General features: G+C 43.8%; 1 protein-coding gene across 1 annotated transcript; it reads left to right on the forward strand.

Annotated features, from left to right (window-relative positions):
• On the forward strand, positions 1-12,098 carry LOC114460914 (uncharacterized). Its single transcript, XM_028442784.1, is given in 4 exon segments — positions 1-499; positions 784-869; positions 7,279-9,331; positions 9,334-12,098. Coding segments are annotated over 2 exon segments (3,882 nt in total). The 5' UTR covers positions 1-499; positions 784-869; positions 7,279-7,566; the 3' UTR covers positions 11,451-12,098.
• The last annotated feature ends 2,818 nt before the right edge of the window (positions 12,099-14,916 follow it).

Genomic DNA, 14,916 nt, shown 5'->3' on the forward strand with positions numbered 1-14,916 from the left:
CACACACACACACACACACACACACACACACACACACACGTGTATTCGTGCCGGTTCGGGTCCGTTCTTTGCGGTGTCAGAGGTGCCGGTGAGTCCGGCTCGGCCTGACCCGGAGCCCGGATCCACCCGGAACCAGTCCGCGGACAGGAAGCGACCATTTCAGGGCTGGAAGCATCAGAGGAGAGAAGGACCGTCGTCTGCGGAGGGAGGGCACCGTAAACACCGCACAGCGGGCCGAGGAGGCCGAGCACTACACCCGAACAAAGGATCCGGACCCCTGGGGACACACGCCGGGCCGAGCCGGGCCATAGGTTCTGTTGGTGGGTCAGAATCTACAACCGATAGAGGGTCGGGCCTTCATCGCCTGGATGAAAGCAGCAGCCCCGGTGACGGGTGGCAGAGACCCCGTTCTCTCGGTGCTCCACATCCGCGGTGTTTCCTCGGAGATACGGCCGCGTTTGTGAGCAGTTTTTCAGGGAGAGACATCGGACTCTTTCCGGTAAGAACCAAAACAAAGCCGCCTTCAGCTAGCACGTTAGCCGCTAAGCTAACGGTCTATCCCAACCGAAAACCATTTTCTAGTGTTAATATCACCATTGCAAGCACATAATTAAACTGATTCTAAAGTCGTTTTCATAATATAAATCTGATTTTAACTGTTAATAGTTGTTTATGAATCAGTTCTGGCAGCACTTTTGCAGCTAGCTCCCGTTAGCCAGCTCTGTGATTGACGGCTAGCATACCGTGCTAACAGTTAATAAGGTTATTTTTCTGTGTTTTCAGAGTCCAGCTGAGAGGTACGTGCTTCAGGGGAGACTGTGGACCAAAGCCCGCCCGCTGGGCTCCGACTGGCGGCCTCTGAACACTCGGTAAGATGCTAAAAACACCGGCCAACGTTCACCTTTTCACCACAGTAAAAGTAAAGACCCGCTCATTCAATAAACCCAGTGATCATAATCTAATACCAACACAACTTTCCTTTTTCTACATTCACTCTGGATAATTATTCTGTATTACATTACGTTACATTACATTACATTAGCTTTACTCTCCAACCAAAGCAAATCCCTGCATTTCAATGTAAACATGTTGAAAAGTAAACATTACTGATACCATTAAAACAAAAAGCTCAGAACGATCAGTGACACAAATTATAATATTATATGTATTCACTGATAAACTATGAATATAACACTAATGACTTAGTTTTACTATTTATTATTAGTCCCTCACTCGTCATACTTGATAGGCAGTGGCTATCCGTATGGTTGCTGTATCTATATACCGACATTCTACCCATGCAACGCCCCTATTTGGCCAGTTTAGGTCATGTGACTAAGACTAAACTTTACCCTAAACCTAGCACGCTACGTACTTGTACTTCGGTAACCGTACCAATAGTACCGGGGGTGTTTTGTGTTACAACCGTGTTAGGATAGCTGAGTGGTCTAAGGCGCTAGACTTAAGGTCGTTTCCTTCCGCTGGTGTGGGTTCGAATCCCGCTTCTGAAATTTTTTTTCTTTCGTTTTAACATATTTAACATGGCAAATTCCAACTTTAAAAATAAACATTTTACAGTATTTCCTGGGTTAGGGTTAAAATAAAATTGATGGAACTGTAGCTAGAAGAACACGGGTCCGGCAGTGACGGAACTACCGGCGTTTGGCTTACTGTGCCTGCAGACGCATGCGCACAGGAAGTGCTGGAACTATAGTCGGGTTTGTCTGAGGTGTGGACCAATAGCAACAGCCTACTTTATATAATAACATTATTTAGTCGTATAATGTCAAGGAAAATACGAACAAGGACACTAGGGTGTTTTACTATATATACTCTGACATTATACGACTAAATATTATGGAAGAGGATACATTTGCATAAATGATTTTGGGCAAATCAAGATTAAAGTTGAAATGTCGACATTAAAGTTTAAATTTTGAGAATAAAGTACAAATATAATTATGAAAAGATTAATGTTCAAAAGAGGAGATTAGTCAAAATTTCAAAAATAAACTCAAAATACAATATTGTGATAAAAGTTTAAGTTTTGCAAATGGACTAGTTCACATTATTATACCTGGTATTAACAATGTGTTAGTCTCTGATTTTCTGTTAACGGAAATTGCATTATTCAATTATTAATGTTATTTGTTTTCTAAACAAAGTCGAGCAGAAATTGCAATCTAACGCTGACCTAGATATATCCTCACATATCTCACATTTACACAGATTGTCTTCTTAAACATATTGACAGATACAGAAATGTTAATTTTCTCACAAAAAGCTAATTTAATGAGCTATTATGGGCTAATGTTAGCTTTAGCATGTGTAGCTACAGTTTGTTTCAGTTAATTTCCTCTGTGTATAAATATGAAACAGTTGAATCTATTAACTGTATTAAACATGTTTGGAATGATTGCAGGAAGTTTAGTATCATGTAATGAGTCTGATATTTAGGGAAAGATTAAATATAAACAATAGTTCAACTTAGGGCTGGGCGGTATTTGATTACACAACTTTTGGAACGCTACGCAGTGTTTGTTACGGTGTAAATCACATGTGTAAATGGATCAGAAAGACACAATTATCTCTGAAGCTGCATGTGAGCATGTCTGTGTGCGCATGCCTCTGCTACAGGAGAACACAGAGGCACGGTTAGCTTAGCATGTCTGCAGTTATACACAAAAAAGAGAGCAAAGGATCGCAATTTGTGATTCCTATAATGTGGAAATAAGTCGTGGTGGAGCTGTAAACAAAACTCTACCTTATTCACCATAAGAAACCACCACACCACTGAGTATGTAGCATTTAAAGCTAGAAATCAAGCTAAAGCTAAGCTAACATTGCATTGCAAAGAGCCACTGGGCTGCTGTTGCAAACTTGTATCACTACTAGTGTGGAATTATTCTAATATATTCACTCATGACAATAAAATACAGCATCCTAAGTTAATCTACTGCAGTCATTCATCTCTTATCTGTATTTTTCTTTATCTTCTATCCTTTATTTATCACTTATCCTTATATTTATTATTATTATTATTGCTGCTGGCTTGTGTTTTTGTTTTGCTGTTCTGTGCACCAACTACCAAGTCAAACTCCATGTGCTGTTTTTTTAAAAAAAAAAAACTGTACTCGGCAAAATAAACGATTCTGATTCTGAACCAGGAGAAAATGCTGTGAACACCTGAATATGCATTAAAAAAAATACCGTGATATACATGTTAGGTCATACAGCCCAGACCTAGCTAAACTCTGAAAGAAAAATAAAACAAAGTTAAAATCCGAGTTTGTTCAACGTTATTTGTTGATTGTGAAGTTGGTTTTAATCTCACTTTGTTTGAGAATATTTTTACTCAAAGTATTGTCTAAATATTGATATCAAAATCATTTACGTATTTTGTAACTAATTTAATTTGTTCATTAATAATTATGAAGTTTCAGCCACAATAAATAAATAAATAAGTGTTTTATTTCTATTGGTCATGCAGTGTTTTAGTGTCACCTATCTGTGGTTTCATTTCACTGTCGCTGTTACATTCTTTAAACTGTAAACACACTGAGATATCACTACTGTTAAAGGAGACATATCATGGTTTTAAATCCTTCCTTTTTACATATAAATCATACAGTTGTGGTCTATATAAAGCAGAACTGCAATGCTTGGGTCTGAATTCCTCATTATTATAGCTCCACCCCTTTTCTACCCCTTTTCTGATGTGCTTCTGAGAGCAACTCGTTTTGGTGCTGTCTCTTTAAATGCAAATGAGACACTTCATACCCCGCCCCCTCTCCAGGTTCAACTCCACCCTGCTCGGCCATTTTTGTAGTTTGATAGAAGAGATACGGCTATGTAGCGGCGCATAAACTTTTTATTCAGAGATTATTTACAAAATGTCAACAACGTTAGACTTGTCCATCCAGCCTTACATGTTCCAGCCAGAGTCTGACCCAGTGGAGCGAGATGAAAATGAAGATGATGAACCTGCAGAACCCTAACAAGTGAGCTAACACAAGCACCGAGCTAGCGCCAAGCTAACATCACAAAATGCATTTTAATTCAGTCTTTTCAAAGACAAAAACGTCAAAATGAAATGACAAATGAAAACTTTAGACTTAAATTAAACCACGTAGGCCATATCATCAAGGATCTAAAACGAGCACACAGCGCTAACATATGAAGACGGTGCTAATGCTAACAAAACAATGACAGGGACGTCTTATCATCACTTTTTAGCGTTATTTACAGCTTACCGAAGTGCTCTGTTCATCGTCTCCAAAGATAGAAGGAATTGAACCCTCAATCAGACAAAGTCTTTCTGTAAATCCTTCTTTATACTGGTGGAGGTTGATGAAGCAGTCATCATTGAAGTGCTTCACACACACAAAAATGACCTTATCCACAGATGTGGTACATTTCTATAAAAAATAAAACTCAACCAGACACTTTGAAAAGGTTCTGATGCTGGGAGACGGTGTAATGAAGCGTGTGGGTTACTACATCCAACAACCCAACATTTAGACTTATCCTCTCGTTACTTCTGCATCCTGGAGCTTGGACTACAAAATAAAAGCCAGAAATAAAAATGGCGGATTGCTTGAAGTGTTGGACCTGGAGTCGATGTCATAATTTGGCAGTTCTGCTGCAAATACTGTGATGTAATAGTTCAAAAAACGTAATAGAGAATCGAAAAATCGAAACAGATTGAAAAATATGACCAAAACAGAATATAAAGATATCTATGGAGCATCTGAAGAGATTAATTTGAACTTTTCTGTACTTCTAAACAATCTAAATATACATCAAAATGCATTTAAGGGCTAAAAAAGTGGATTTAGCATCATATGTCCCCTTTAAAACAAACGTTTAGATCAGAAACACTAGTTTCATCTATAATCAATAGCAGCTAATGAAATGTTTGGGAAGATATTTGCCTTTAATTTGTTAATGAGTGAACGTTACCAAATAGGAAAGAAGCAGCTTTGATATTACAAACTAAAAGAAATGTTACTTTAATTATGATTATCAATCATAAAGTAGTGAAGCTCTCACCATGTGTATCACTAAGTCACAGCACAAACGAGTCATGAATCTTTAGGAAATCACCGTCAAGTTCAGTTTCTAATTCTATGTCAGTGTTTTTCAACCTTGCGGTTGTGACCCCATGTTGGGTCGCCAGGAATGAAAGAGGTCGCCTGAAATGTCTAGGATTAGGTAAAAAATGACAGATTAAAATTATGTCTTTGTTATTATTTATTATTATTTAAATAGTCCTAACCACGCACAATATTAAACAAATATTTTCTAAACTTTCACTTTCTCAAATATAAATTTAGTATGAAAATATTGAAAATAAACGGCTCTGGGATTGATAGAAATTCGCGACATAAAAATATAAAAAAAGGTTTGGAACCACTGCTTCATGAGCGACTCCATTTTTTAGTCACAAGAACTCTTGATTTTTTTTTTAAAAAAAATTTCCACACATTTTTTTTTTTAGAACAATATATTTGAAAAATCCTGCAGTTGAAGTTTTTTGTTTTTCATAAAATTCTTGTTTTTTTTACATTTAGATCATTAAAGAAATAATGACTCATTGGTGGGAAAATGAGTTTAACACTCCTGATGTAAAGAGTCAAAAATCATTGTTTTAGTGTGCTAGTTCTCATGACTAAAATACAAGTAACTCACTCTATGGAAACGAGTCCAAAACACAAACGGGCCACTTTGAACCCCACAAATAAAGTAAACACTTTAAATTACATTTATCCATTGTTATCCAGGAAGTTTATTATTATTATTATTATAGCCATCTTAAAGATGAAAATCCTGGTTTTAATCACAAATAAAATGGGTTCAAAATGTACCAGAAAAGGTGGTGAAATAGGATTTTAAAAAACCACAGAAATTGGTTAAAAGTTGTAAATAAGAGTGGATAAAAACAGACAGAGAAAGAGTTTAAAAGGATTCAAAGTGTCAATATTGGAACAATTAGTTTAAACTGGCGAATAATGGACATGACAAATGGTGAATGTGGTTAAATTGGCAAAAAATAATCATAAAATATGGTGAAAAGAGGTTAAAAGTGACAATAATGGATCAACATATGTGACATTAGGCGTAAAAGTGGTGAAAAATGTGCAGAAAAGGCATTGCCTAGTATGAATGTAATGTGTGACTGTGAGTGAGTGTTGGTGGTGGTGGGAGGGGCCTATAGTTCACTATGGCAGCCTTGCTTTCATCGGTCTGCCCCAGGGCAGCTGTGGCTACAATAGTAGCTTACCACCACTAAGTGTGGAGTGAAAGAGTAATGCCTTAATTCTGTAAAGCACTTAGTGTCTATGATAAAGCTCTATATAAAATCCAATGCATAATTATTATTATTGAAATGTGATGAAGTGCCAAATTGGGTGTAATATAGCAAAAATACATTAAAAGAAAAAAAAATATGGTGATAAGTGATGAATATGTTAAAAAAAAAAAAAAAGCAAAAAATGGGTTTAAATTGTTGAAAAAATAATCTTAATTTCTTGAAGGCACCTGGGGACCCCCTCTCAGTGGGTCCTGACCCCAAGGTTGAGAACCCCTGCTTTAAATAACTGTAAGGACATTATTAATAATGTTATTGATCTTTTACAGCCTCCTATTTTTCTTTCCATTTCCCAAAGGATTTACTCATTTCCACTTCCTTTTCCATTTTTCATTTTCCTCATCTTTCCATGTTTACATGCTTTACTCTCTATTAAACTCCTGCAATCAACAGAACCCACTACTGTTATTTAATATTTAAATGTCTCACATACAAAAATAAGATGGTAACGCACAAGATCACACAAGATTACGTAGCTACAGTTATGTTAGCATCACTGCTAACCCATAGCCACTCGTTTAACAGGAAAATTCTCATAGGAATGTGTGATATAATCCCTAAAAAATGTTTTATTACATCTAGCTGGTGTTAATGCTAAATCCTGCACAGTCATGTGATTTGAGATGCTTCTGTTGTGAGGTGTCACCAGGTAAACCGATCACCAGTTCAGCTAATACACCATCAACTTGTACCAGAGGCTTTTCACATTTGAATGCAGTCATCATAATGTGAACCAATACTTTAGATGAAGCTCTGCATTAATTTACAGTCACAGGATAACATGATTACTAGATGAACCGTAACACGTAGCAAGAGATTTTGACGTATTTGTCTGTTTGTTACACTTTCTAGACATTTAGTCACTGGTCTTTAATGTCTCGTTGTGTATTTTGTGGTTTCTCTCTCAGGATTGGATGAGGACGCAGATGACAGTGCAGCGACAGGAAGTTCCTCCACACGTTCCAGGACCAGTGAGCCCAGTGGCGATGGTTATGGGACGCTTCACTGCAAACTGTGCTTTTATTCTAACGTAGTAATTCTGACCAATGGAAAGCACTTAGCAGTGAGATTAGAAACCTGACTGATGGGTCTGTGTGTGAACCGTTAAGACGTGGTTGGTTTAAGGGCTCGGTCACTACAGACTACAGTTTGCAGTGGGGGGGGGGTGGACACACGTCCCACAGCTGTGTTGGGAGATGTTCCAGTTCAGTAAATACCCGATGGACATCCTGGAAATGCTGAGTGGGCACCAAGCGCATCAGTTCAAAGGCCTGGGTCTGGAGCGCCAGCTGAGCCACCAGCAGCAGGTGCAGCTGCAGCACCAGCAGCAGCTGCAGCAGCAGCACCAGTCCCCGGCCGACGCCTCGGGGAGCCTCCTGTCCGGCCTCGGTCTGGGCTCCCTCCAGAGCTCCCGGAGCAATGCTTTCGCTGACTCCTCCTCGCTGTTTGCCAAAATGGGCGCCCCTCCCTCGTCAATCTCCCACCAGAGCCAGTCGTCCTCGTCCTCATCGCACAGTTCCAGGAAGTCCAGTAAGATGAGCAGCAGCAGCAGCAGTGGTGGCTCGTCGTCAGGGTACCCTCAGTTCCTGCGGCCGTTCCACCCGGCCGAGGCCGCCCTGGCCCAGGAGCAGCTTCACTCTGGGATGGGACGCTTTGACTTTGGGGGAAGCAGCAGTGCTGGTAGCGCCGGGGTCATTGGGAGCGTCGTCACCTCTGCACCGCCACCGCCCCCACTTCATCCTGGTCTGTCTGTTCCTCAGCCTTCATCTGGACCTTCCTCATCCTCACCCTCTACCTCCACATCTGCCTCAGCCTCCAACAACCCCTCAGGGAGCACCGCGGTTCCCTTGGTGGGTCAGTCGGATCCCCGCAGCCTTCACCAGCAGTTTAGCTGCATGCTAGCCGCTAACCAGTACTTCCTGTCCGGGGTCCCGGCCAACAGCAGCTTGGAGCAGTTCCTCGTCCAACAAGGCTCTCACAACCACCTGGGCCTTGGCCTCAGCCAGGGCGCCTCAGAGGCCAACTCCGCCCTGGCCGCGCCCCCCGCCCTGCACTCTTCCCACGGGCACAGTGCGCCACCACAGCCTCAGCAGCAGCAGCAGCCTCACGCCTTATCACACTCGCACAGCCACGCCCACCATCCACACCCGTTGCACCCTGCCCCCCAGCCCGCCCCACTGGGAGGCTTTGACTTCCAAAGCATCCCCGTCCTCTCCTCCAATCAGATCGCATCGCTGATGCAGCAAGAGGCTGGCCTCCCCTTGCCCCTCCCCCTCCACCTATCCCTCTCCAAGGAAGACACGTCCAAGTCAGGAGATGGCTCCTCCCACTCGTCGGGCGGGGGCAGCCGCAGGAAGAAGGCGATGGCGGGGTACCTTCCTCAGAGGAAAGCTGAGAACAGCAGCAGCTCCAGCGCTCACAGTCAGAGCTCCGCCTCCTCTGACCTGCCCCAGCATTCCTCGCTCCTCTCCTCCTCAACCTCGCAACAGCAGTCATCCTCCGCCGTCTCCTCCTCTTCCTCCGCCTCGTCTTCCTCCAACTCCACCTCAGTGCTCGTCGCTAATGGCGCCCAGCAGCTCACCAAAGCCTCGGAGGGTCAGAGCCGGTCATCACGGCAGCCTGAGCCTGAGCCACTGTACCACTGCGGCGAGTGTGGGAAAACCTTCACGCACCTGTCCAGCCTGCGGCGCCACCTGCGCAGCCACGGCCTGACCCCCGAGAGCCAGAGCAGGAAGTCGGACTGTAACTCCCCGAGCCCGGAGAGGATCTTCTGCTGCGGCGAGTGCGGCAAGAAGTTCAAAAAGCGCGGTCACCTGATCCAGCACAGCGTCACGCACTCCCAGAACCGCCCGTTCATCTGCGCCGTCTGTCAGAAGTCATTCAACCGCCGTGAGTCGCTCACCCGGCACGAGAAGATCCACGACGAGAAGCCATTCCGCTGCCCGGCCTGCGGTCGCTGTTTTAGGAGAGCACCTCGCTCCTCAACCACGCGGCATCCGGGGCCTGTGGCAAACCGCCCCGCAGCGCCAAGAACAGGAGCGGCGCTGCAGGAAACTCCTCGTCCAATCAGAGCAGCAGTAAAATAGGAAGCACCGGAAACGTTGTTGTGGTTTCCAGCAATGCGGCGGAGATTTCCAACGTGACAGATTATTCCAGAAGTCGCTACCAGAGTGCGTCGTCATACAACAACAACGCCGTGGACTACCGACGAGCACCGGCATCCTCGCTGTACTCGGAGAACACGTTGGCGAGCGACATGAGCAGCCAGACTTTGCGTAAAGCTCCCTTAGCCCCCACCCTTCACCCCCATCCACAGAGTCAGCACCACCAGCAGCCCCACCTCCCCCTGTCTTCCTTATTGGATGATTCCGACGATGAGGTCACGAGCAGCGCCATGTCGGCCATCGCCGCAGCAGCTGCCGCGTCCTGTGATTTAAACACGGAGAGCAGGGACGGAGAGAGGAGGGACATCATCGGTGGGCTGCTGGGGGGGTTGGGCTTTGGTAACCTCGGTGGACCGCCCTCGTCCGGTCTCAACGGCTCCACCATTCCCCTGACTCACCCCAGCCACGCCCACCCCAAGCCCCGGAGGCCGAGAAAGCCCCGCGAAAAGAGGGACCCCAATGCCGTCGTGAGACGCAGAAGAAGCCCGGCGCCCCCGGGGGACGGCTCGGAGCGGCCATACGGATGTCAGATCTGCGGGAAGCGCTTCAGGAGGGCGGAGACGCTGCGGCGCCACAACCGCGTGCACACCGGGGAGAAACCGCACACATGTGAGGTGTGTGGGAAAATGTTCCGGGAGCCTTTCCACCTGACCAAACACCTGACCGTGCATTCGGGCCAGAAGAACTACAAGTGCAACCTGTGCGGGAAGATGTTCGCATATGCCCAGAGTCTGGTGAGGCACGGGAAGCTGCATCGCAAAGGAGAGATCGACAACCAAGGACGACGGATTAAAGGCGGTGCCGCTGCCGCCATCAGCCAAGTGTCCAACGCTGCAAACTCTGACTACTTCTTGTCCTGCTCGCAGGGAGACAAGTCCCCGACATCCGGCACACCATCTCAGAGACTCTACACGTGCACCGTGTGCTGGAAGTCGTTCCGTCACTACTTCCACCTGACGGCTCATCAGCAGACGGTTCACGGCGGCGGCGTCGGGCTGGAGAAATCCTTTCGCTGCGAGGTGTGCGGCAAAGCTTTTGCCTACTCCAACAGTTTAGTGCGGCACAAGCTCTCCCAGCATGGCATCGACCGCTCCGGCCAACGGGTCAACCAATCACAGCCTGCGGGGTACTCGCCGATCTTCTACGAATCAGGAACTGGCTCTGCCTTCACAGGGGCATCTCAAGTGCAGCCGGGAACTGTGGGGCAGGCGCCGGCGCAGCAGCACCCTTTTCACTACCGCGCCAAAAACTTCCTGAAGCGCCAGGGACAGACGAAGAAGCAGCGGAAGAAACGGCGGCGAGTGGTGATCCACAGCATCATGAGGGATGGAAAACTGGTAGGTGTGCCCCTGAGCAAGGACACACGCAAGAAGCTCATTCTTCTCAGAAGGAGGCGGGGCCGACTGCAGGCGGCGCTCAACAAGAAAAAGATGTTAGCTCAGCTCCGAGTAAAAGGCGGGGAGATGAAGGTAAAGTCGTGGGTGGGGGGTGCGGTCAAAGTGACTGGACTGACCTCCATGGAGACTCCCCTCAAACGCTTCCCATGTCCCATTTGCCCAAGCGCCATGTACGCCAAGCAGGGCTCGCTGCTGCTGCACCACGCCCTCAGGCACCCACCCCGGAGCGCCGGCCGCCGCGCCCGTCTGCGCTGCCGCGTGTGCGGCCATCGCAGCAGGTCGCTGCTCAAAGCGCTGAGCCACAGGGGGCACCACCTCAAACAAGCCGCCTTCCAGTGCCACAAATGCCGACATCGCTTCTGGAACTCGGAGCTCCTCACCCGCCACAGCTTCTCCTGCCGCGGCATCGCGACCTGGGAACTGATGAAAACACGGCCAGAAGGGGAGGGGGCGGGGCGACCCATGCTGCAGCCGCTGCCACCGCAGAGATCAACGGTCCTCGCTGAGTTCAGCCAGTGAAACTCTTTTCTAGACTAGATTCTTTTTGACCTTTATTTTTTTGATATAATCAAAGCTGCGAGCTAACGCTAACGGGTTTTTAACAAAAAGGGTTCAACAGGGGGAGGGTTTAGTGCGACTGCCACATTAGCCCCGCCTTTCTCCACCAGTAATCAACACACGCATTAACATGGACTTGAAAAAGGCTCGACCGTGCCCGCTGTGTGAAGGAGTTTTGTAGCAACTGTTTGGAAAACGAACTCATCGCGTTCTGTTCTGTTCTCGTCTCACTCCATCAGCAACGTTCATTAGCCACACCTCCAAGTGGTGTTCATTAGCAACGCCTCCAACCATCCACTTCTTTTCTCTGTTTTTTGTTTATCCAGTGAGGAAACTGAACTAATGTCTCCTAAAGTGAACATGTTAGCTGAACGAGCTAAAGCAGGCGCTACAGTGACTGAACACGTTGGTCTTAGACGTACACTACTTTTTAAAAAAGAGGCAAATGCCGTGTTAGGATCTAAAAAGGACTTTAAAGACAAGCGCTGTGTACTGTACAATTACTATATTTTATTATATATTGTTTGTCTTTTATTTTTAACTCCAAGTATTCGTTCATTTTGTCATTGTCTGTGTTTTACGGGAGGGAGGGGGAGGAGTCAGGGGGAGGGGCCACTTTGTGAAATGGTGGGATGATTGTGTATTGACGTGATATTTGTTTCCTTCACCTTTACCTCAAACCCTTTTATTACACCCCCACCCCATGGCCACACTAGCCCCACCCTATTTTTGTACGAGCAACATGTACTCTCTTAGGTCCTGTTTGTCCACATGTGTATTTTCTTTTATTTCTGTACAACTAAAACATGTAATATTATTAATACTAAATTGCTATCCTTTTTTGTTTTGTTTTTTGGCTAAAAAGTGAGTTTGTTGAAAACCCTCAAATAAAAAAAAAAATCTTGAAATGTTTCGTGCCGTGTTACCTTTAATTTTGGCCATTTTAATCTGTGACAAATGGTGGAGTAGAAATGGAATCAGATAAAGTCTGGAGAAAAAAAAAAAGAGGGCTAGCATTAATATTTAAGCCTTTGTGTTTATAGAATTTTTTGCGTTTCTTTTGTTGTCGTTTTATTTGTTTTATGTCGGATTCCTAAGTTACCTGTGGAGAGAGCGGGTCATCCAGAGCAGCAGAAGTTTTCTGAACGATGGATTTAGTTCTAAAGTCCAATAAGAATGGGGGTGGGGTGTATATATTATAAGCCCCGGTCCCTTGATATATAGACCAATCATGGCCATTTGATCTAGAAAACTTACGTAGACATAATTCACACATTTCAGAGACCCTCCGTTAAACTTCCGGTTAACTTCAAAACAAGAGCCTTATTTACAAAAGAGTAAAAAAAAAAAACTAATGGAAGACAAAAAGAGATGCTTTTATTTTGAAGATGATGCTTGATTTTTAGCTTTTATAAGGTGCAGTAAAACAGCCACTAGGTGGAGCTACAGAGATAAAAGGTGACACATTCGTCTCCTTCCTCCAGTGTTCGAACCTTCTAGGAATTGTTTTTGCAGCAGGATGAACACAAACATCTCATATTTATATTTATAGGCTCACTGTCAGTATATTTATATTTTGATCCTCTGAGCCTCCAAACCACACACTGCCAACATTTACCACTCTGTTACTTTCCCTGGGTTGGTTTATTCTGTTTACATTTGAAATTTATTAACATTAAGAATTTAATTTGAAAATTTGTTGGAGATGTTTCTTCCTGTAACAATCGCCGGTACTGCTTTTCTAATTATGTGTAATAATCCTAGTTTTAGTAAAACTAAAAGAAAGTATCTTGTTTTGTATATTTTTATAAAATAACATTTTATTTATTTTTCTCATCAATTGAGAAACGTTTTCTATGGAAGAGGATTAGGGCCACTGGTCTTGATTTATTTTATTTTTATTTTTTTTATCTTAATCTTTTTTTTTGGTTTGGGTTTTTTTAAAAACATTTTTTTTATGGGGGATTAATTTTTTTCTGTTTGAGGTTTATTTATATTTTTTGGCCCCAATAATCTTCTGTAGTTTTCTGCTTTAAAGTCTTGTTCTCTGTGCCCGGGTTTAGTTTTAGTCAGTAGGATAAGGACATGAATATTTATATTTTATCATTTTATTACAGAACATGGGTTTTTATTTATTTTTATTTTTATTGTTTTTGTATGCATGTAGTAGACAAATGATTACACTATGAACACACTTCAAAATAAAAGCATTTCTTGACTTTATTTACTTGTCTGTTCAAGGTGTGGGGAAACTACCGTTTTTGTTACATTTTGCTTTGTTTTGGTGATTTATTTTGTAGTAAATAGTTAAACATATTTTAAATCATTCTGTGCAAAACTGTTAAATCTAGTATCTTATTTATTACAACTGTTCCTCTTGTTTAGCTTTATTTACGTCTTCTTTTATTCCACTAATATTAATCGAGTCCTCGTGAAGCTTTAGGCCATTAAAATGACCGCTCGATCAAATTATACCGGTTTAATTTTCTTTAATAATAAAAAAAAAGTATTTCAGTTATGTTGTTTGTTGTTTTGCTTTTGTATAAAAAATCCCATTAACAGAAAAAAGTGTTAAATGTTTTATTCTTTGTTTTTTTTAATTTGTATTAAATAAATGGCTGCGTGTGAATGATATGTTTTTCCACGTGTTTTCGTGTGGGTTTATTTGTCATTTTTCTGTTGAGTCTAAACATTTTATTTCCCTGGCGTTTTGTCTGAAATCGTCGCTGCTGTGAAACGTTAAATGTTTGATTTTTCTCAGAAACTCTGAACAGCTGCGTCACGTGCACAGGCACGGGGGGCAGGGCGGCAGCCTGGTGGGCGGAGACTCTGACCTATTTTCAGCCAATGGGGAAGCCGTGAACGGCAAGGCGGAGTGACCCAGATTCGGCCAATCACAGCGACGGATGCGTCGCCGCTAGGCAACAGCTTCGGCGCGTGCTGGATCCGCGTGCACTTGGTACGTTTGAGAGCGCGAGACGATTGTTGGATGAAATCAAGACGGAAAAAAAAGTCGATTTCACCGATTAAAGCTGCGTTTTAGCGACGTTTGTGTGGGTTTGAGAGCCCAGGGTTGCCAGGTGTGATTAAATACGAGAAATGAAGCAACAATGAGCTCACTTTGAATTACAAAACAAAAGCCTGACGTTTCTCACGTATTTTTGCAAATAACATCTATTTAATGGGATCAGTTTTTGTTATTCTTTTATTTGAATATTAACACTTAAATCCAATTTTCCAACACATATTCTGTTCATTTTGGTGGCTTCCTGTCTTTTATTGTGAAAGTCTCTTCAGAAGCAACAGTAAGGTGTGTTAAAGCTGTGGGACACACAGTGGAGAACATCCCGGGGTAATTCCCAGTAAAGCAGCGGGTTTCCTCTCACTGGTTTTAATGGTTTCACTGACAGCTGAGTAAAGAGGTGCG

This window comes from Gouania willdenowi, unplaced genomic scaffold (genome assembly GCF_900634775.1).
Source record: "Gouania willdenowi unplaced genomic scaffold, fGouWil2.1 scaffold_85_arrow_ctg1, whole genome shotgun sequence".
NCBI classification, from domain to species: domain Eukaryota; kingdom Metazoa; phylum Chordata; class Actinopteri; order Blenniiformes; family Gobiesocidae; genus Gouania; species Gouania willdenowi.